A 21,377-nucleotide genomic window follows, 5' to 3' on the forward strand; every position below is an offset into this window, starting at 1 on the left:
TACAGTGATCTTATGGGATACCAAACCATTTATGTTATATGCAAGGATTTGGAAAACATTGTCTTCAGGTCTGAGATTCAAGATAAAATAATAATCAACAACATTTCTTGGGTGCTTCACTATGTGTCAGTTTCCAAGCTCAGCACTGTTTATATACCATCTCATTTAATTCTCATAAGAATCCTATGAGGTCAGTACTGTTATCATCCTTTTTTAACAAATAATAAAATGGAGAATTAAAGTTTAGTTAATTTGCCAAAGGTCAACAGTGAGTAACAGAGCCAGGTGGGTGGGTCTCTCTGAGCAGACCCTACCTACACTGCTAAGCACCATATTTTATCATCCTTAGTTTTCAGTGAGGCTCTATATTGTAGCAGCTTTATAAAAATATAATGAAATTACTGTACCCTAATCTAACATTGACATTTTACCTTGAGATTGTTATTCTCATTTAAAAAGAAAAGAAAAGAAAGATACACTGTAGTTAAGATTTGAAGTTTATTTCCTTTATAGTTACTAATTATATTTGCCAGAATAACTTCACATGCACCACACTCCTTCCCTTTCTGTCTGGGCTCTTCCAGGCGCTCTGAAGCTATCTTCTTTAGTGTCTTTCCTTGTCCTTCCATGTAAGGGTCCCCAACATTTTATCTTTAGCTTCCTCTCATCTCATCAGCAGTTTGACCCAGGGGGCAGTCCCACCCACTTGAGAGTGAACTCAGCTCTGAGCCACCCGCTGATGAAGACCCCCACGCCTCCCGCCCTGCCACGCTTACCCTGTGCCTCTCTCCTGAGTCCAGCACTGCCCACTAAACGCATCTCAAGATGACTGTCCCAGAGATATCTCAAACAGCATGTTAAAAAGCTCTTCCTTCCTTCCTAAATGTGTTCTTCCTGTCTTATTTTCCATCTTGGTTAATGGTGGTGCCAGTTTCACTTCCAGGCTAGAAACTGTGGTCATATTTAATACATCACTATCCTCACCTCCCACAGACATCAGTCCCCAAATCTATCAGTTCTCCCTCCAAAATGTCTCTGTATTTTGTTCTCTATTCTCACTAAAAACTACCATCGTGTCACTAGACTCAACTGATGAATTAAGATTACCTCTTACCAGGTTTCTGGGTTGCTCATCTCCTCTCCAGATTTTTCCCCCACTTCACAGCTAAACTCATCCAAAACACAAATCCAGTCACATCACTCTCCTTAAAAACCTCACATTGCCTATACAGTTAACTCTTGGGTTTTCTTTAAAATGATAAATTGAGAATACAACTTTTAGGCTAGTTACAGTATGAGGGCAGTATTTTGATATTCTCCTTTCATCTTCTCTTTTCAGGAAGCAAAATGTGGCGAATTTAAAGCTGTTATAGTGGAAGTATCTGGAGAAGCCCATTACACGGGGACAGCGAGTTTCACAGTAGAAGATGATGACCCATTGAAGGATGGGTTTCTTCTTAAGTGACTTCTAGGCCTTTCATGTTAAAGAAATTATCATAAGTAATTTTTCTCTGATTTATGTGGAAAACTATATCCAAACTGTACATGTAAGTCAACTTCCTTTCTTTCTAAAATAGTACAACATGGCTAGATAGAAAGTTGTTATTCCTCATATCTGCACATGTATCTTGGGATAAATATCACTTATAGAATACAAAAATCCCCAAAGTGCAGAATACTTTTCTAATTATGAACACATCAGGTAAAATTAAAATCTTAGTTCTTGTTACTTTAAAAATATTACTCCATGGTAATTACTGTAGTATTTTGTTTTAAATGCTCTTTGAATAACAGTTTGAATTACAGCCCTCACAACCATGGGTCTTACAGGCGTATTGTTTTAGTCTTCTGTTTTTTTGACTAAAATAATGCCCTCTCTCTAAGCAGGATGCAAGGGACATGGATTATTATTAAGTCCTCAGCACTTAGCATCCACCACCTGGGAAGGCCTGGGGTGGGCAGCTGCTTTGGGTAGAAGTTGTTACAGCTGCTGCCTGGATGCCCTCAGCACTGCCAAGCCCTGCTCCTGCAGCCAGGTAACTGAAGTCTTATCAGCTCATGAGAGATGACCAAGGATCTGGCTTTTAATATATTTCAGGGCTCTTATAAGAGGGGTTGTTTGTTGCATTACTGAAATACAGCTACACACTAGGAGTCAATCAGTGAATCACTACAGCAAGGCGAGTCTCATCTGTACCAACTGCATCTCTACCAGGTAGATTTAAAACATGAGAGAGGTGTTAACTATTGGCATTCTTGCTAGTTAATTGTCTGTGAGCCTGTTAAAATTTGAGCATTATCAGTCATTATAAAATGAAGTATTAAAAATTAGTCAATATGTGATTCAATAATTAGGAGACTCTTTTTTTGAGGGAAGTAATAGTATCTCTTTTCCTGAGCCTACAGACACTGAATTAATTAATGTCAACTGGCTGTGTCATCCAGCAAGTCCCTATAGACCCAGTTATTAGGTCTCTGATTGAACTTCCTGACCAAATTGAAGCCTATAAAGGTAATGTTCTTGATTTCTCTATTAATTGCACAAAAGCTAATGTTTTCCACTATCTATTAAATTCTGTGGTAAAGAAATCACTTACCTCCAAAAAAGTAACGCTGTCCTTACAGTGACCAAGAAATTTTCTACAGAATAGGGAGATTTGCTGTATTTTTTTATTTTTAATAGAAACAGAGTGACTGTTTTCTCTCCAAATTTCACAAGTCACATTAAGTGAAAAAAAAAAAAAGACACATGCATTGTTTAAAAGTCACATTTTATAGCGTTTTGTCGTGCGCAGGCACACATCCCCTGCTCTAACGAAGCACACTATGAAGTTTGTACTGTTATCCCGTGGCTGCCAAGGGTGGGGACTGTTGTGTCACTGACCTTCTTTAGAATTGTCAGCACATGGCAGTAATAAAAATATAGACTGACATTTAGTTTTCTTATTGTTTTAAATTTCACTACAGACAGTGCATCCCTGATCACCTGTGCCTGGGCAGACCCCTCGCTCTGCCCCACCCATGCTATGGCACTGTTTTTAATCTCACTCATAAAAATGAGAGAAATGCAAGTCACACGTGTTAAAACTCTTGTCAGGTAATATTTGTGGCTGTAAATCTAGGGCTTGTGACTCCAAGTCTAGTATCTTCCTGCTAACACTTCCTCTACTTCTAAGATCGGACAGCCAGAACTTGTTCTGGGATATAGTACTTAAACAAAAACGGTCTATTTCTTGAGCACTGAGAAATAGATACTGCCCCAATCTTCCTAAATTCTAGTCCAGATCAGAGCCAAACCCTTGCAACACTATGAATACCTTCTGTACCTCACTGTGTCTCCTGTGGAGTCAAAGCCACAAGGGAATTAACTCCTGCTACTCTCACCTCCATGCGTCTCATCAGTCACAAAGCCCTGTTTGTTCTCCTAAATACTGCTCACATCTATCCCTTCCCATCCTTGCAAAGGCTCTTGCCTCATCACTTAACCTCTCTCAAGCAGCCTGCTTCCCCTCCCTGGTTCCTTCCTCTAAGGAATTATCAAGTATCATAAATAAAATGAAACACCCTTGGTCTGCCTTCCCTCTTCAGCCTGCCATCTCTCACCCCTATTTCCTTCCCTTCGTAGTCAATTCAAGCTCCTAGATTCCTCACTGTCTGCTCATTGGGTACATTTTCTCATCTTCCATTTGCTATTCAATTACTGCAGTCTGGCTTTGATCTTGTTACTCACTGGAAACTGTTTGATCAAACAACCAGATTTACTGGTCACTCAAGGAATCCATGATGGCCACTGCTGCTTGCTTCTTGCAGGCAAGTGTGGTACATTTTAGAGCAGGAACCTCTACTCCCTTAGTGCAGAGCTCGGACACAGAGCAGCTCAGAGATTCTCCAGGCCATAGATTAGTTCCCAGTCCCCATTAGTACCCACTCTCAGCTGCAACCATGTGGGCCCAGGTCCATCTCCTCTTCACCATGAACTTGTAATGCTTTTTGCTCTAAGACTCTGTAAGAGTTGGGGCACCCTCCTCTTCAACCTTCATATTCCATAAATTCCATACCATCCCTCCTTAGGACAGCGCTTCTCATACTTCAGCGTAGGTGTGAATTACCCGGGGATCTTAGGATGCAGGCTCTCATTTATCAGGCCTGGGGTGGAGCGTTTCTGACAAGCTCCCAGCTGATGCTGCTGCTGCTGGTAGGAGGACCGCAGTTGTAACCGATCCATTTGAATTACCGTTTCGGGCCCAGGCATTCTAGGTGAGTCTCCCCTACCTGGCAGCTTCTCCTTTTAGTTCTGAGATACACAGGAAGCCTTTTAGCTCTCTATCTGGAGGTAAAGAATAGAGCTGATCTCATTATTATAGCAAGTTTTCTGAGAAGGGGCTGAGAAAATTACCTTACCTTCTTTTCTGAAAAACAAAACAAAACCCAAAACAAAAGATAGCTGATTTCTCAGTTGGCCAAATATGCCTTGTTAAATATATAACTTAACCTGCCTTGCTTTTTTCCCGTTATCTGCTGCTTAATTTTTTCTGCTCCCTAGCTTTCCAATCAGACTCTCTCCTCCAGGACCTGGGATCTTGAGGGAAATGACATAAGGTCTGAAAAATGGTTAAAGCACACCTATTCCAATAAAGCTCCAAAGAGATCACCTTCAATTTGTTTCTGCTGTCTCTGCCTGCAGAGCTGCCCTGACTTCTCTTGTTCTTGGGGCTGGTTATTAAACTATCCTTTCGGACTTCCCCTATCCTTCCAGTAAATTCCTCTTTTGCTTAAATGAGACGGTGAGCTCGCTGTTTGTATTGCTTATATCCACCAACCCTAATCCATATACTACCTCCTTAAAATCTCTTCTCCTTCCTCACTGTAAATGCCTTAGTTCAGACTCCTTCATTTCTCCCCGGCATTTCATTACAATGCCTTTTCTTAACTGGTCTCCCAGTTGCCAGATACTCTTCTTACAGTCATATTTTTAAACAACGTTTATGACATTGTAATATATTTGTGTTTGCCTAAAACTGCAGGTTCTTTGGTCTGGGATCTTTATCTTTGTTGTTTCTGAAAACCTAGCATAGAGATTTGCTAAATTAATCTGTTATATACTTTTGTCTTAATTCAGTTGTTATCAGCTGAGGTTTACCCCCCCACCCACCTCTACCCTGGGACATTTGGCAATGTCTGAAGACATTTTTAGTTGTTACTACTAGCGTCTTGTGCATAGAGGCTAGGGATACTGCTAAACATCCGGCAATGCATCAGGTAGTCTTCACAACAAAGAATTATCTGGTTCAAAGTGCCAATAATACTGAGACTGAGAAACCCAGTCTCAGTTTACCACTTAAATGAACTTCTATTTATACTGTAAGTTTCCAGCAGGGTATTTTTCCTCACTGAACTAAGCACCCGAAACACTAATATCATTGATTCTAAGACCTGAGGGTATACTAGCCATTTTTTAGATCATGTTTCTCAAGTGTGCATTGGAATCACTTGCAGGGCATGTGGCTGGGCCTCACCCCCGGAGTTTCAGATTCAGTAGATTTGGGGTGGGACCTGGGAATCTGCATTTCTAACAAGTTCCCAGGTCATGCTGATGCTGCTGGTCTGGGGTTCACACTTTGCAAACACTGCTTTAGAGAACTTGAGTGTTTATCACCCCCCTCACCCTCCACTTCCCACCCCCAATTAGAGGCCATGCCCCAAAACTTGAGATGCAGCCTGGGCAGGCAAGCCCTTCCCATTCCTGCATCTCTCTGCCAGAAATCTGGAGCAGCATCTGTGGTGACTGCCTGGCTAGCAGCACCTTAGACTCAAAGCATACCACATTCCAGAGAACTGGTGAAGGCTGCCCGCAGGGCAAGGAACCAATCACTTTCCCATCTCCCCTGACACGTGTGAGCCAGTTATGGTCCTGAGGTCCCTGAAAACAACATGACATCCTTTCTCCAAGATCCATATCCTAGTGCCTCAGAGCACCTATATCAGAATCACCTATGGGGTTTAGATTCATGGGGCCACCCTCAGTAATCCTGGGAGTCAGACAGTAAATCTGCATTTTAATAAGTTCACAACATCAGTGGTTCTCCAGCTGTGGTCCTTGGACCAGCAACATCATCACCACCCAGCATCTTGTTAGAAATGCAGATTCAGGGATAGGACCCCAGACCTACTGAATCTGAACCTCTGGCGTTGGGCCCAGTTACTTGTGTTTAAACACACCTTCTAGGTGATTCTGTTGCACCCTCAAGGTTGAGGACAACTTGCTTAAAATTCTCTGCCTCCTCAAGTTTAAGATCTCCGGATTTGGGTCATTTTCCACTTCAGGTTCTAGATTCCTTTCCTACCTATAAATGCCAGAAACACCCACAAGAAGCAAAGCAGCCCCACTCCCCACCCCAGGCCTCCCTATAGGACATTTGTATCTAACAGGAGAGCTTGAGAGTGAACCCTTGTTGAATTTGGTCACCTAGATGAGGGCCTGTCCAGATTTATTTGGCCAGCAGTGGTCCCTGAGGAGGTCGACCTGGCACTCTCTGGAGCCCAGCCCCCCAGCCCCGTGGCTGGGTAACCTCCGGGAGAGGTGAGGTCCTGGGCCGGCTTTTCGGAAGGTACTTGGCTGGCGTCCCGCCCCGCGTTGCTGCGTAAACACACGGTTCCCTCGGCAACGCCTGGAACGCACGTCAAGGGCTCCGCAGGGTCCGGGGCAACTGCCACCCCTCCGGCCCAGCCCCATTCCGGGCAGATGCCTCTAGCCCCGGCCCCGAGCCACCTCGGGCTTGCGGCATGAGCAGACCTGCAGCCGCCGCGGGGCCCCATGGAGGAGCAGCCGCCGCCGCCGCCGCCCGTCCGCCCGGTGGTGAGCACGGCCTTGTCTGGCAGCCCACACCCCGGCGCCCCCTCCGCGGCCGGCACGCCTGGCGGGACTTCCTCCGCGGCGACGGCGGCGGCCGTGCTCTCCTTCAGCACCACGGCGGCCGCGGCGCTGGGGAACCAGAGCGACAGGAGCGGGGGCGACAGCACTGGCATCCCGGCTGGCGGCGGCCTTGGCGGGCGCGGGGCGCCGGGGGCAGCGGGGAGGCTGCCGCTGGGCCCCGAGGCGGCGCCGCTGTTGTCGCACGGGGCGGCAGTGGCGGCCCAGGCGCTCGTCCTCTTGCTCATCTTCCTGCTGTCTAGCCTGGGCAACTGCGCCGTGATGGGGGTGATCGTGAAGCACCGGCAGCTCCGCACCGTCACCAACGCCTTCATCCTGTCCCTGTCCCTGTCGGATCTGCTCACGGCGCTGCTCTGCCTGCCCGCCGCCTTCCTGGACCTCTTTACGCCTCCCGGAGGCCCGGCGCCCGCCGCCGCCGCCGCCGCCGCCGCGGGACCCTGGCGCGGTTTCTGCGCCTCCAGCCGCTTCTTCAGCTCGTGCTTCGGCATCGTGTCCACCCTCAGCGTGGCCCTCATCTCGCTGGACCGCTACTGCGCCATCGTGCGGCCGCCCCGGGAGAAGATAGGGCGCCGCCGCGCGCTGCAGCTGCTGGCGGGCGCCTGGCTGGCCGCCCTGGGCTTCTCCTTGCCCTGGGAGCTGTTCCGCGCGCCCCAGGGGCCCCCGGCGGCGCAGAGCTTCCACGGTTGCCTGTACCGGACGTCCCCAGACCCAGCGCAGCTGGGCGCGGCCTACAGCGTCGGGTTGGTGGTGGCCTGCTACCTGCTGCCCTTCCTGCTCATGTGCTTCTGCCACTACCACATCTGCAAGACCGTGCGCCTGTCCGACCTGCGGGTGCGGCCCCTGACCACTTACGCGCGCGTGCTGCGCTTCTTCAGCGACGTGCGCACCGCCACCACTGTGCTCATCATGATTGTCTTCGTCATCTGCTGCTGGGGGCCCTACTGCTTCCTGGTGCTGCTGGCAGCGGCCCGGCAGGCCCAGGCCACGCAGGCCCCCTCGTTCCTCAACGTGGTGGCCGTCTGGCTGACCTGGGCCAATGGGGCCATCAACCCTGTCATCTACGCCATTCGCAACCCCAACATTTCTATGCTCCTAGGACGCAGCCGAGAAGAGGGCTACCGGACTAGGAATGTGGACGCTTTCCTGCCCAACCAGGGCCGGGCTCTGCAGGCCAGAAGCCGTAATCGCCTTCGAAATCGCTGTACCAACCGCCTGGGGGCCTGCAGCCGGACGTCCTCTTCCAAGCCGACCAGCGCTATGGGAGGGGATGTGGCCATGTGGGCTCGCAAAAATCCTGTTGTGCTTTTCTGCCGAGAGGGGCCACCAGAGGCTGTGACAGCAGCGGCCAAACAGCCTAAATCCGTACCCGGGGATACCAGTCTCTAAGAAGGGTTGGGCTGCACAGCTTGTGAAGGCAAATTTTCACCCACTTCGTTTAAAACACAGGATTCCGGGAAGAATCGTGTATTTCCTAAAACGAAACTAAAAGAGACAGAGAGGAAGGCTTACCACTTCCCCCCAAAAACATACACAATTTCCCTTCCTTCAGAAGTGCCCAAAGGAATGTAAAATGCAGAAATTAAAACAATCGTAAACCACACAACCAAGCATTGTGAACTGTAAGTGCCAAAAGTGACAAAAATAAAATTCACAATTACTGAATAGCTAATATTACAGGACTCACACTGTGAAACAAACAAACAATTATTAAATGCAAGTGGTATTTGTTCAAATATGTAGAGTTCCAGGAAAGAATGGAGACCTTAAAAATTGCTTGAAGTCCCCTCTAAATCACCAGCATTCCACAGAACTTCAGATTTCTAGAACTTGCACCTCTAACACATGCTTTGGGTGCTTAAGTTAGGAGTATAAATTCTTATCCTTACTTTGGTGCGTTTCCTCCCCCCCCCCCCCCCCACCCTACCCTTATAATCTTTATGGGAAATTTTAATTAATATCCTACTTAAAACCATTTTAGGATTTTGAAAAGGTGGTTTATTACTATAAAATTCAACCATTTGAGGCCCAAATAGAAGTATGAACATAAAGAAATGTGGCTTTTTGAAAAAGTATTCCAGAATTATACTTAGAAATTAATGTCCCCCCTTGGACTCCCAATATTATCTGCCTTGGAAGCTTTGAGTCTTTAACTTTATTCTAACCTGCTACTTTTGTTTCTAATGATTTAGGAGTGCTGCTCAGAGAAAGCGTCCACATTCTTAAAAAATAATTTTCATGATAGAAAAATCTTTGCTTTGGAGGTAAATTTGATTTTTGGATGCAACCAAATGTAATTTGAAGTCAAGTTGATTGAATCAGGTGAGTAATGCATATATATGTATATGAGAGGTCTATAAAGTAACCAACTTGGCTATCCTATGTAGCTTTTGACTAACCGAAGATGATTCTAAAGAATTCAAAAAATTTTTTGAGAAGTGGCTGCATTCTTGGAAGAAGAATAAAGGTCTCCAAGAAGATCATGTTCTCCTACATTTGGAAGGTTGGGTACATTTGTTTAAACAAAAGTGGTTACTCTATAGACATGACATGTAAAATAATGTGTTCTTTATTTGAAAGGAGAATGGCTGTGAGATTATTATATGTAATAAGAGTATTCATAACCTAGGCACAAAGTCAGAGAGGTACTTCAATCAAGCTGGAAATACCTTCAGAAAGGTGCAAAACAAAGATGCTTTTTTAAAAAAAAAATTCAAAAGCACAATTTAGGATTTGTGTGGGTGAAATTTCTCACATTAAATGCCACTGTACATAGAATCATTTCCTCAGAATTTTTAAAAGATGTTTTTGCGTTTTCTCCCTCTTTCTTTTCCTCCATCTTGCCCCTTCAATATTGCACAGCCTTCACTGAGTAAGTACTTTAAACTTTAAACTATGAAACATCAGCTCTCAGATAAAGATTTTAATGTGAAAAGGACACTTTTTTCCCTCATGAAGTGTTCAAAGATGTTTATTAGTATTTAATTTTTTTGTGTGACACATGAGTGTATGTCATTATTTTGTAATCAAAGATGGAAATATATGATTCTTGTCAGAGCTAAAGGTGTTTTAATTGTTTCTCTTTCTCAAGGCATCATCACAATCAGAAGTTTATAAATTATCTGAATCGATCTTGCTATACTCAGTGTAGTACAAAGTAGGTGGGATCATCTCTCTTCAGCACTTATTATAAAACACGTACAGACTTAATGCAGCTGAACTCACATTTAACAGATATCCTGTTAAAGGCAAAAAAGTTGTGTACTTTTTAGCATTGTGAGAAAATGGAAGTCACGTCTGATATTTAGGGAAAAATGATAAAAGTCTTCCAATTATGAAAGGTATCCTAGAGCAGGGATTCAGCAATTGTGAACAGAGGCAGAAAGAGAGTTAGAGATCTTAGGGGAAGGAGGCGGGCATGTTGCAAAATATGGTATTGCCCGAGAAGAACTGAAGGAAGGTATTTAAAAATAAACATGACATGGCATAAACCTGCCTGGTGAGTGAAGGGAAAATCCATGAGATTGGAAGCGACAAGGTGGTGGCATGAAGACTTTAGGCAGAAAAGGAATTCCCACCCTAACTCTTCATAGGCAGAGGGTAGGAAGTTTTAGGAAGGGGGTGGCTTGGGGAGGAGATTGTTTTGTTAGTGGTTCTAAAAGTTATGATTGGCAAGAATGGGAGAGGAGAGACAAAGTTGGTAATGTTACTGAGCAATTTACAGCCTTGTGTTTGTTTTTAAATTTGAGGCTATACAACTGGTCAGTGATAGAACTAGGACTTGAACCTCAGAGCCCCATATTCCCTTCCCCACCCTCTGTTGTCCCCACAGAGATCAATGACTAGGGAAACCAAGGATGAGAAGTTACGGTACTATCATCACCATCATCACCTCGGTCATCATCACCATCATTACCACCTACTGTTTTTATTTTGTACTTTATGTAGAGAAACTTCCTGGATGCCAAGGCTACTAAAAGGTAGAAAACACAGTACCCACCTTAAGAGGGCATACAGCTTAATTGAGGACTTTGAGTTTTATAATAGTTGGCCATAATCAGGACTCTTCAGTTTACCTGTGGGGAAGAAAAATTACAGCATTTTTAGAAGTGGTTATCAAAAAGAGGAGATGGATTTGGAATAAAAAGACATGTAGGTAGATAAATGCCAGGAACCAATCTGGTTTAGTTGTAGATACGTAGAGACAAAAATTAGTGCCTTGAACAAAGGATGAGAATAACTCTCAAATAAGACTTAGACCTTTCCTTATGACTTTGTGGGAAAAGAGGAAAGAGAAGCTATGAAATATTGGGATGTACTAAATAAAACTTAGTACATAAAGGCTAGAATGTAATCTTTCCTATCTCATTCTGCTCCCAGCTTGATTATTTAAATTACAAGTCGTAGTCAGCATAGTACATACATTAGCTTATTTAATCCTCAAAGCAATCCTCCAAGGTGTGGGGGGATGCTAATATTAGCACTCCATCCATTTTACAGATGAGGAAACTGAAGCACAGAGGTGCTATGTGATTTGTCTAAGAACACACAGGAAGTAAATGCTAGATGTAAGATTTGTACCTAGCAGACTGGTGCCAGAAGTGCTGTCTTAATCACTGCACGGTATTGCCTCTCTAATTTGTAAAAGATAATGGGATACCTGGAAAAGACCCAGGGGAGATAAAATCAATTATCAAAGGGGTGGGAAATAGATAACGAAATTTAAAAGAGAGAACAGCTGTATAAGAGGCATCTTTTAAAAATATATGAAGAGATTCTGAGCAGTTCTTTTCTGGTATAATCCCAGCCCTAGATGACCCTATTGGTCTTCTCCATCCCTACCCTAGGGCAGCTGATCACAGCTGAAGAAAAATTACAGTGTCAGATCAACTAGTGTCTTCTGCACCCAGAAGCCATAGCCTGTCTGGACCCCTCCACCCTGCCCAGCAGTCTGAACCTCTTCGCTGGTCAGCTCATTCTTTTTGCCCCTTTAGTGACCCGTCAAACTTTCTCCACTCAGACTTTTAACCAATTCTTCCCTCTTGGAAGGCCACTTTTGTTCCTACTTCACATAGAAAAAGGAAGCCTTCAGTTATATATACGCTCATATTTTAGCCACCAAATGTAACAAACTAAACCAGATTTACACCAGTTCGCAGCTGTCTTTCCAATAATAAAGAAGCTGTTCCCCTCCACAGCCTCAGGAACCACATGCTATCAATTATCTCCTTTCCTTGGTATCCTTAGCCTTTCCTGCTGAAGCAAATCCTTCCCATGAGCACTTAAGCATGCCCTAAGCTCTCACTTAAAAGGCAAAAACAAAACCTCTCCTATTTATCCACCCTCCTTTCTCTCCCTCAGCTCCCTCCCTTCAACTAAATTTGTCAAAAGAATTGCCTACATGTTTACAGACCTAAATCCTAGTTCACAATGCAAGAACAGCACTTTTATGAACTCAGATTTTTCCCCAATCCCCTCTTCTGCCAAATGTTAGAAATTTAAGATGGCAGCATCCAGGTTCTACAGGCTTATTTAGCACCAGGGCACAGGTGAACATCAGTCTTCAGTGATCATGCGTCTATGCCGGCATCCTCTGAGGCACCCACCAATCTTGTCTCCGGTCACATCCACAGCAGGCTGTGTGAGTTACCCCCACTCAGTCCCAGAGGGTCCAGCTCTAACTTTGGACAAACTTAGAGCTCCTCTTTGGACAAAGAAAGATTATTACGCCGTCTCAGCATTAACAGAGGGCTGTGGCAACCCCTATAATGCTGTCTTAGACTTTTAAAAAATTACTTTTTAATATTTTTGATGATTTGAAACTTTTTAGTATTGGAGGTTAATCAAAATAATACATGAAGTATACGTTGGGAGTTCTACTTATGGAATGGAATTGAAAAACTATGTGACCTGCTCGCCGATGAAACAAGTATAGCTGGTGGAGAATACTGAAAAAGCTGCTACTTGAAGTCTCTGGAAATTGTCGTAAGAGCGAAACTATGGGTAATGGTTACTCAAATCCATTTCATCTGCTTTCACTAATCAAGGTTGTTTTTGACTTGCTTGTCCTCCAAGCAACACGTAGCATAAACAATAAGATACCTGCCCGAGTTATTTTCCAGGAATTTGGGGTCAGCTGTGCCTAGTTTGAGCTGAGTTGGCTGACCACCGGCCCTCCAACTAGGCATGCGCGAGTGCCCGGTGACCTTTGACGTCAGAGGCTGGAAACTCCACCCTCAGATGGTTCGAGGCCTGTAACCTAGTTACGCCTGCGCAGAAGGCTGCAGGAGGAGGATTCACGCACCTTTTTCCAATCACCCTTCCCCACGCCCCCCGCGCTGCAGACGTCCCAGCGTCTCTCCGTCATCCCGTAAGCACCCGCACCCTCGCCTCTGCGGGGGGAGAGCTGCCGGTGCTTCCACCTCTTCGCTTGGCTGCCTTGTGTGGAAGCCCTCTCTTTGCTACATGCCTCTGCGGCTCAGCCTTTGGCTTGCTGTGAGTCCGGTAGGACGAACCTGATTCGGTAACAAGAGTATATAGCAAATGAAGAAACATTTATGCGAGAAAGTCTACTCTAACTCAGAACAGCAGAAGTCTGTGGAATTTGAATTATAACCTCCTCGCTCTCTCAGCTCTGTGTGACAGAAGCTTCCGGTGAGTACAGTCAAGAACCCAGGGCCCCCTCTCTCCCCAGCTCCTAGCCCAGGGCCAGATAGCTTCCTGGGAGGAGCGGGACATGAGAACTTCTCATCTTTACAGCCCCATGTTGGAGAGGCTAAATCCCAAGTGATTACAGCTGAGAGGTTGGGCGTTCTCTTCCGTCTGTCCCCCGTTCACAGGGTGGTTGCTTGACCTCGGGTGCATAATACTGGGGCCATGATTGTCCTCACCCACCTGGTTAGCAGAGGGGAGGCTCTGTGCTAGAAAGAACTAAGAGACGCTGGAATCAGGCTGCTGCCTCCACCCACTGCCCTGCTCCTAAAGCAGATAATCACTCCCAGAGAAGCAGGTACCCGAAAGAAACAGGCCGCTCTCTTCCCCCAGCCTCAGAGCAGTGTCCCAGGGATTTTGCTCAGAGGTATACACAGGCCTTTAGGCAGAGAGTCTTGAAGCTCTCCCTAAGGAACTAACTTGATTTAAAACAGAGTGTGGGGAAGTTCAAGTCCAAGGGCATTCTCAGAAACAATGCATTTTTGGTGATGAACAATAAAGTGGGGCCTGGTATCTTGAGAAATACAAGCTAAACCACAGGTCAGCTAGTTTGCTGAAGGGAATCAGGGAAAGAGACATAAACAATGTATCATCTGATGAGCAATTCCACTTCTCCCAACGAGTTTATAGAAATATTTCACAAATACGGACAGATTTAGATATAAAGATGATTATCAGTTATCATTGGGAATAACTAAAACACCCAATAATAAATGGTTAAATAAATGATACATTCATACAAAGAAATATAGTTATTATGAATTGTTTTATATATATTTTAATAAGTTGGGGAAATCCTCTTAGAATTTTAACTTAAGCAAGATTCTGAACTGAATATTCAACGGTAACACCTATTTTTTAAATGAATGCACACACACAGAAAAAGACTAGACATAAATATCTCAGTGTTAACAGTGAAGGGAGTATTGTTTTATATTTCTGGTTGTATGTGTATTAATTTCATAGGACTGCCATAATGAAGTACCACAAACTATTAAAACAGCAGAAACTTATTCTCTCCCAGTTCCTGGAAGCTAGAAGCCTAAAATCAAGGTGTTGGCAGTTCTCTGCTTCCCCTGACACCTGTAGGGGAACCATTCCTTGCCTCTTTGTAGCTTCTGGTGGTTTGCCAGCAATCTCTGGATCCTTTGGCTTGCAGCTGCATTGCTCTAATCGTGTCTTCACATAGCGTTCTACTTGTCTTTCTTGACAAGCTGTTTATCTGTGTGCTCAAGCTTCCCTCTTCTTAGAAGAACACTAGTCGTATTGCAATAGAACCCACCCAAGTGACCTAATCTTGACATGAGTGTATCTGGAAAGACTATTTCCAAATAAGGTTATATTTACAGGCACCAAGGGTTAGGTCTTCAGCACATCTTTGCAGGTGGGTTGGGAGCGGTAGGGGTTGGAGGGCACAATTTAACCCATAATAGCACTGTCCTCCATTTTCTTAATCTCCTACAATAACTGCATATTCATTATCAGAAGTGGCTAAGGAAGCCAGTTTAGGGGGTCAGCCTAACCCAGTGTAAAGCTTAACAGCTCTACCACTTAACAGCTGTGTGACAGCGCTCAAGTTAATCTCACGATGTCTCAGTTTCCTCATGTGTAAAAAAATAATAACGACTTAAGAGGATAGTATATGTGATGCACTTAGCATAGTGCTAGGTCCTTAGTAAATATTCATAGTAAATGCCCAGCAATTATTATGGCTGAAAGAACAATAATAGACAAAATACTACAAAGAGATAAATAGGATGAGGACTGAGAAAAAGCTATTAGAAGATAATTAGTGACTGTAATGAGTCATTTTAGGAGCCTGCCTGTAACAGACACCAGATACCTTAGTGATAGGAAATGAGAAACTGAAGGCAGCAAACAGAGGCCAGTCTCTCAAGCACTTGGGCTTATAGAGAGCAGAGGAAGACGGCTAGAGGGGACAATGGAAGTAAGTTTGTTTTATATTAATAGGGGTGACTAGAACTTACTTAAAAATAAGAAGTATATGGATACAGAGAAAATGAAGATAAAATAGCAGTGAAAATTGAAGCTAGGCAATGAGAAGGGTAAGTAGTCAATTTTCTGGATAATATGTGTTTTATATATTATCTAGGAATTTGAATATCTATTCTTACGGATTTTTAAGGTATATTTTTGGTTTTATCATGTTTAAACTCTTTGAAAGTTTACCACCCTTTTTTGATTTAATTATTTTAAAGCAGTTCTAGGTTTACAGCAAAATTGAGAGGTAAGGAGATCTCCCATATTCTCCCTATTGCTACATGTGCATAGCCTCCCCCATTATCTATTAATATCCTCCACGAGATTTGTTACAGTTGATGAACCGACATACATACAACATTGTTATTCAAAGTTCATAGTTTATATTAAGGTTCACCATTAATGTTATACAGTGTGTGGATTTGGACAAGTGTATGATGACATGTATCCATCATTATAGCATTATGCAGAGTGATTTCACTGTCCTAAAAGTCCTCTGTTCTCCACCTATTCATCTACCAACCTCTGCCAAGCAATGTCTTTTTACTGTCTGTGTGCTTTTGTCTTTTCAAAATGTCATATGGTTGGAATCATACAGTATATAGCTTTTTCAGATTGACTTCTTTCACCTAGCAATGTGCATTTAAGTTTCCTCCATGTCTTTTCATGGCTTGATGGCTCATTTATTTTTAGCACCAAATAATATTCCATTGTTTGGATGTACCACAATTTATTTTTCCATTCACCTATGGGAAGACATCTTGGTTGATTCCATATTTTGGAAATAATGAAGCTGCTGTAAACGTCCATGAGCAGTTTTTTTTGTGTGTGGACATAAGTTTTCAACTCAGTTGGGTAAATACCAAGGAGCATGATTTCTGAATTGTATGGTTAGAGTATGTTTAGTTTTGTAAGAAATTGACAATCTCTTCTGAAAAGTCTATACCATTTTGTATCTCCACCAGCAATGAATGAGAGTTCCTGTTGCTCCACATGCTCACCAGCATTTGGCGTTGTCAGTGTTTTGGATTTTGGCCATTCTAATAGGTATGTACTCATCTTATTGTTTTAATTTGCATTTCTTTGATGACCGGTGATGTAGAGAATCTTTTCATATGTTTGTTTGCCATCTGGATGTCTTCTCTGATGTATTTGTTCAGGTCTTTGTCCCATTTTTAAATTGGGTTGTGCATTTTCTTACTAACTTTTTCAAATTCTTTGCATATTTTGGATAACAGTCCTTTATCAGATGTGTCTTTTGCAAATATTTTCTGCTAGTTCGTGGTTTGTCTTTTATCTTGACTTTTTCCGCATTTTAGAGAAAATATGTTAATCTGACAGTTTTAAGACTTTGATGAGAAGACAGAGTTGCTCTTATTCTACGGGGGCATTTTTGGTATCACAGTGTCACTAGCACTTAGTGAGTGGTGTCTGAGAATGCTAACTGTCCTGCAAAGTGTATGAGAACACTGCCTGAGGCAGAATTGTCCCACATCCCACAAAACTATCAAATGTCCCACCAAATATTGAAATAGCTGACAAGTCTATGAATCATTATGCAATTACACAGATTTAATTCATTCTTCATAGAAACACAGGATTTTAAACATAGTTTAGTAAACACTGAAAAGTTTAAGTGTGACTATTTTATTAATACTTGTATTTGTTTTATATTTTTATCGAGCACTATTCACCATTTAGAAAGCTACATCACAGTTTGCTACACTTCTCGATGTAATGGGTTGTGAAGAAAATACCGTTCTATCAGTCTGCATTTGTCACTATCGTAATCATTGTTCTACATTTAGGTATAAGCATCCAATGACTTCATTGTTTACTTTGCAATAAGCTACTTGCCACACGATAACAGATTAATGCTTGACCTTTTGCCGAGAGAAAAATCTGGATACAAAAGTACATACTATGTGATTTCGTATGAAGTTCTAGAATAGGAAAAATTTATATTGGAAATAAATAGAATTTCTAGCTCTTTGCTGAGAATTCCCACATGTTCATTCAGTATGTCCACCCTTTCCTTTAAGCCATTAATCATATTTATAACAGGTGTTTTTAAAGTCCTTGCCTGGTGTTTCAAACATCTGGGTTATACAAGGGTCTGTTCATAATCAAGAAGAAGGGTCTGCATCTTCTTGATTATGGTTCATATTTCCTTTCCTTTTTTCTTGTCTAGTTATCTTTGATTATATGTTTGATATTTAGACAATGTATTGTAGACAATGGATTTTGTGTTTTCCTTTAAAGGGTGTGTTACTTAAATTACTAGTGTGTCCTTTAGATCGTTTCAGGCTTGGTTTTTAATCTTTGTTTAAGGCAGTCTAGTTTTGTCCTTAGTCCTAGGATATGACTCTTATTTGGGGACATAATTTTCCCTGCCAAGTTAGTCTTTCTGTTGTCTTAAAAGAATGCTCAATATGCTCTGTGAAATCTCTCCACTCTGGCTGGACTATAACTCCAACGTCATTAAGTCCAATATAATGTCCGGTATCTGTGTTCATTCATCTCCCAGTTTTACAGTAGCCAATCTCTCCTAGGCTTCATGGCAAGCTTTTTCTCTATATGTACGCCCCAGTTCTGTAACGACCTTTGGGAGAGTCCCCCTGCAGACTTCTGTCTCCCTCCATCACGTAACTCCCTTTTCTCTAATACTCTGGTCCACAAATTTTTGGTCAGTTCAGCTGCCTTGAACTCTGATCTGTACATTCTCAGTTTGGGAATACCACTGTTTTCTACTTGGGCTCCACCTCCCAGTGCTCAAGTCTGAAAAATAGCCCTAGGCAGAAAGATGGAGTAATTTACATACTGCGTGTGCATATAGGGCACCTAGCATGATGCCTCCCCATAGTAAATGGGCAACAAATGCTGATTTTTATTATGAAATCTGTATTTAGTAAAGTGAGATTATATCTACAAATTTCATTAAAGAAAAAAGTCTGTTATAAAATATTTATGAGTGACCTTATTTTTGGATAATCATCTTGTATTGAAATCTGAAAAGATATCTGTTAAATATTACTACTAAATAATATTTTTACCAAACAATGTAAGATTCTTCAGTTAATAATTTATCCTATTATATTTTTATAATAAGCATGTATTTTAGAAATAAATGGTAAAAATAAACCACAAAAGAGCATTTTGAGGGGTCTGTGTTGAAGAGGGGAGCAGATCCCTCTTCTTGGTCTTGGGAGTAAAATCATTTACCTTTTTTTTTTTTTTTTCCTGCAATGAACCCTTGGCTTTTTCAGGCCTGTTGGCTGGAGGCACTGCCTTTTCTGCCCAGTAGCCTCTGAGTGAGGCCTGAGTCACTGGCCTGGGCCCTTGAAAATATACCACTTCTAAGTTGTGCATTTGAGTAGTTAAAAAAAATCTGGAAAAAGTTCAGTTAGACTGTAAGCCAGTCTTACCTTTTTACTTTTAAACCTCTCTATTTTGGATTCAGATAATTTTTCACATCCAGTATCTTGTTTTATCCTCTCAACATATGAGCGAGGAGTAGAAGATAATCTTACATCACTACTCCCTTGTCCCTGACTCTTCCTCCTTCAGCTGGATCCCTGTCATTGGTCAAGAAAGCACATGCACCAGAATGTAAGAGTTGTTACCATGTTCACTGATGAAGTTGACTGGTGTGGATGGCTGGCGTCTCTCTCCCAAAGCACTGGGCTTTGTTAAATAAGGCTACCTTTCCTCTCAGGAATATGCTCTCGGGTCAAAAGTAGAGAAATCTCTGCTAGATTAAGGCAAAACACACACCTGACTAATAATGTTCTCAAGGGTCCCACTACATGGGCCAGTTTAAAAGTCAACAGTTGTTGTTCACCTTGTTTTCTCTCCAAAGAACCTAACAAAGAAAAAAAAATGTTGATCTGCTTTACTTTTAGCTGCAAGGACTGCAGACAAACCAAAGGAGAGTCGGCAGAGTTCACCGCTCCTGGTGGTCATTAAGGGCCTGCCGATCTCTGGATGTCAGGAGTCCACAGGCAAATACATATTTCCCTGCGAGCACTCCTACATACGCTTCCACTGTGAATGGGGAAAAAATTAAGATAACGTTTTACCCATGATTTGAAAGACTGAAGTACTATTAACTCCCCACAAGGAGGCTCCGTTATCAAGTGCAATAATTTTCAGAGGGAAAAGTATCAACCATTTTAAAAGCACATCATGGTACATTTCAACACCTTAACATTCTTACTGATTGTAGTTTGGTTGTTATAAAAATAACGTATCATCTTAGTGCTATGCAAAGCTAAGGCAAATGTATCATGTGTTAAATCCATAGCTTAAGCTGAATAGACAGAATAAGACAGTCTGTGGGGCAGAGGAGGTAAAAGGGTATTCATTATGAAAGATTTAAAAGCAGTTTCCTTATGCTTCAGTTACCACATTTTATCCAACAGTTGTCACATCGGTTCAACTTTCGCTTTCTCAATCAAATAAGAAAGATTAACCTTTGGTTAAAATTTTTTCCCTTTATAAGGTGAAACATTATTATCTGTTTAGTAGCTCTTTGCCTAATCAATGACACATAGGGCCATGGCGTTGTATGAATGCTTTTACTTCTTACTGGATGATGTCATGTCTTAAAATACTGGGACTAACATTTCAGAATGGTCAAAAAATGTATTTGAAGTATTTAAACAGGAAATACAGACTAAATACATAATTTATACAGTTAAGGTTTTTACCAACGTATGTTAAAACTAGATGTGTGATCGAACATCATACAGTGTTGTATCTTTTTATTTTGCCTCCTTAAGTCTCTGGAAAAAGAACTTGGAATAAATATGACTAATGCTATAAACGTTTAATTAACTTTGTGTTTAAATCATTTATTTCATAATATATGTGGATGAAATATCGAGGCAACTGAGAGACAAATGTCTTTAAATGGAAAATAGAATGAGGCTTGTAACTTGGGAGTTCTAGTCTTACTGAGTGCTTCCATTAGGTCCCTTGCTTCTATCATTTATTTCATGTCTTTGGGCTAGATATTGCTATTCCCATTCCACGGATGCAGAGACTGAGATTCAAGGAAACAGCTTACTCAAAATCACATAGCCAGCTAAATAAACAACTAAAATCAGAAGTCCTGGGATTGGAACCCCAGCAGGGTTGGGTAGGGGAGGTGTGTAGGGACGGAGTTTTGAGAATAAGGAGGAGGCAGGATGACATGAGATCGAGTCTTATCTGGGAGCTCTCTTAAGTGTGATTTATATCACTTAGTGTGCCTCCCTTGTCCTCATCAGGCTCTCTGCTGCCAGATGGTCCTTGGGTTTTTTGTTTAAAGTCAATTTGAATTTAAGCATCAATATTTGGAATGTAAGAATCAAACTGACCTCCTATGATAACTTCTTAAATGATGACTGGGAGCCCAGGCAACCAGCTCCTGAATGTCCAGTTCCTCTTCCTAAAGGTCAGGACTGTGTTGTTGGCTCTGCTAATAAAGTGAACCTAGTGACCACGTCTCAGGGCAGCGAGCCAAGCAGTGAGGAACTCACTGAGACTAACTGGTGCCCCTTGTGCACCTAGAGGACCCTGGTTTCCTTGGGGATGCTCAGGCTGCCTGGAAACCTCCTCCCCCCCTCCCCTCTGTGAGCAGACCACCCAGCCTGCCTACAGTGGTGTAAACCTGCTTGGCTGGGGAGCCTCTCCTGTATTCCCCACAGGAAGGACAGGAGACTGCAATAAAGCTTGCTTTGATTGCTTTCAACTA

At 42.7% G+C, this 21,377-nt stretch overlaps 2 protein-coding genes across 3 annotated transcripts in view; both read left to right on the forward strand.

Moving 5' to 3' along the window:
• Positions 1-20,472, forward strand: part of L3HYPDH (trans-L-3-hydroxyproline dehydratase) — a 30,294-nt gene extending 9,822 nt beyond the window's left edge. Inside the window, exons 5-8 of one of the 2 annotated variants that reach the window (XR_012507501.1) lie at positions 1,340-2,512; positions 9,121-13,582; positions 16,606-16,687; positions 19,543-20,472. Coding sequence is in view for 1 of the 2 variants with exons in the window: in XM_010962222.3 (XP_010960524.1) it covers positions 1,340-1,465 (126 nt within the window). In the remaining variant the exon portion in view is untranslated. Of the gene's footprint in view, positions 1-1,339; positions 2,934-9,120; positions 13,583-16,605; positions 16,688-19,542 lie in introns of those variants that run through there. The other variant, XM_010962222.3, reaches the window with a different exon arrangement.
• Positions 6,663-9,114, forward strand: GPR135 (G protein-coupled receptor 135). The gene has a single exon (XM_010962370.3). It carries the CDS (start codon positions 6,815-6,817, stop codon positions 8,315-8,317), a length of 1,503 nt encoding a protein of 500 aa, XP_010960672.3. The 5' UTR covers positions 6,663-6,814; the 3' UTR covers positions 8,318-9,114.
• Positions 20,473-21,377: the final 905 nt, after the last annotated feature.

This window comes from Camelus bactrianus, chromosome 6 (genome assembly GCF_048773025.1).
Source record: "Camelus bactrianus isolate YW-2024 breed Bactrian camel chromosome 6, ASM4877302v1, whole genome shotgun sequence".
Classification (NCBI taxonomy): Eukaryota; Metazoa; Chordata; class Mammalia; order Artiodactyla; family Camelidae; genus Camelus; species Camelus bactrianus.

Coding starts and splice junctions, on each gene's coding strand:
- GPR135 (XM_010962370.3), top strand. CDS start 6,815: ATGGAGGAGCAGCCGCCGCCGCCGCCGCCCGTCCGCCCGGTGGTGAGC.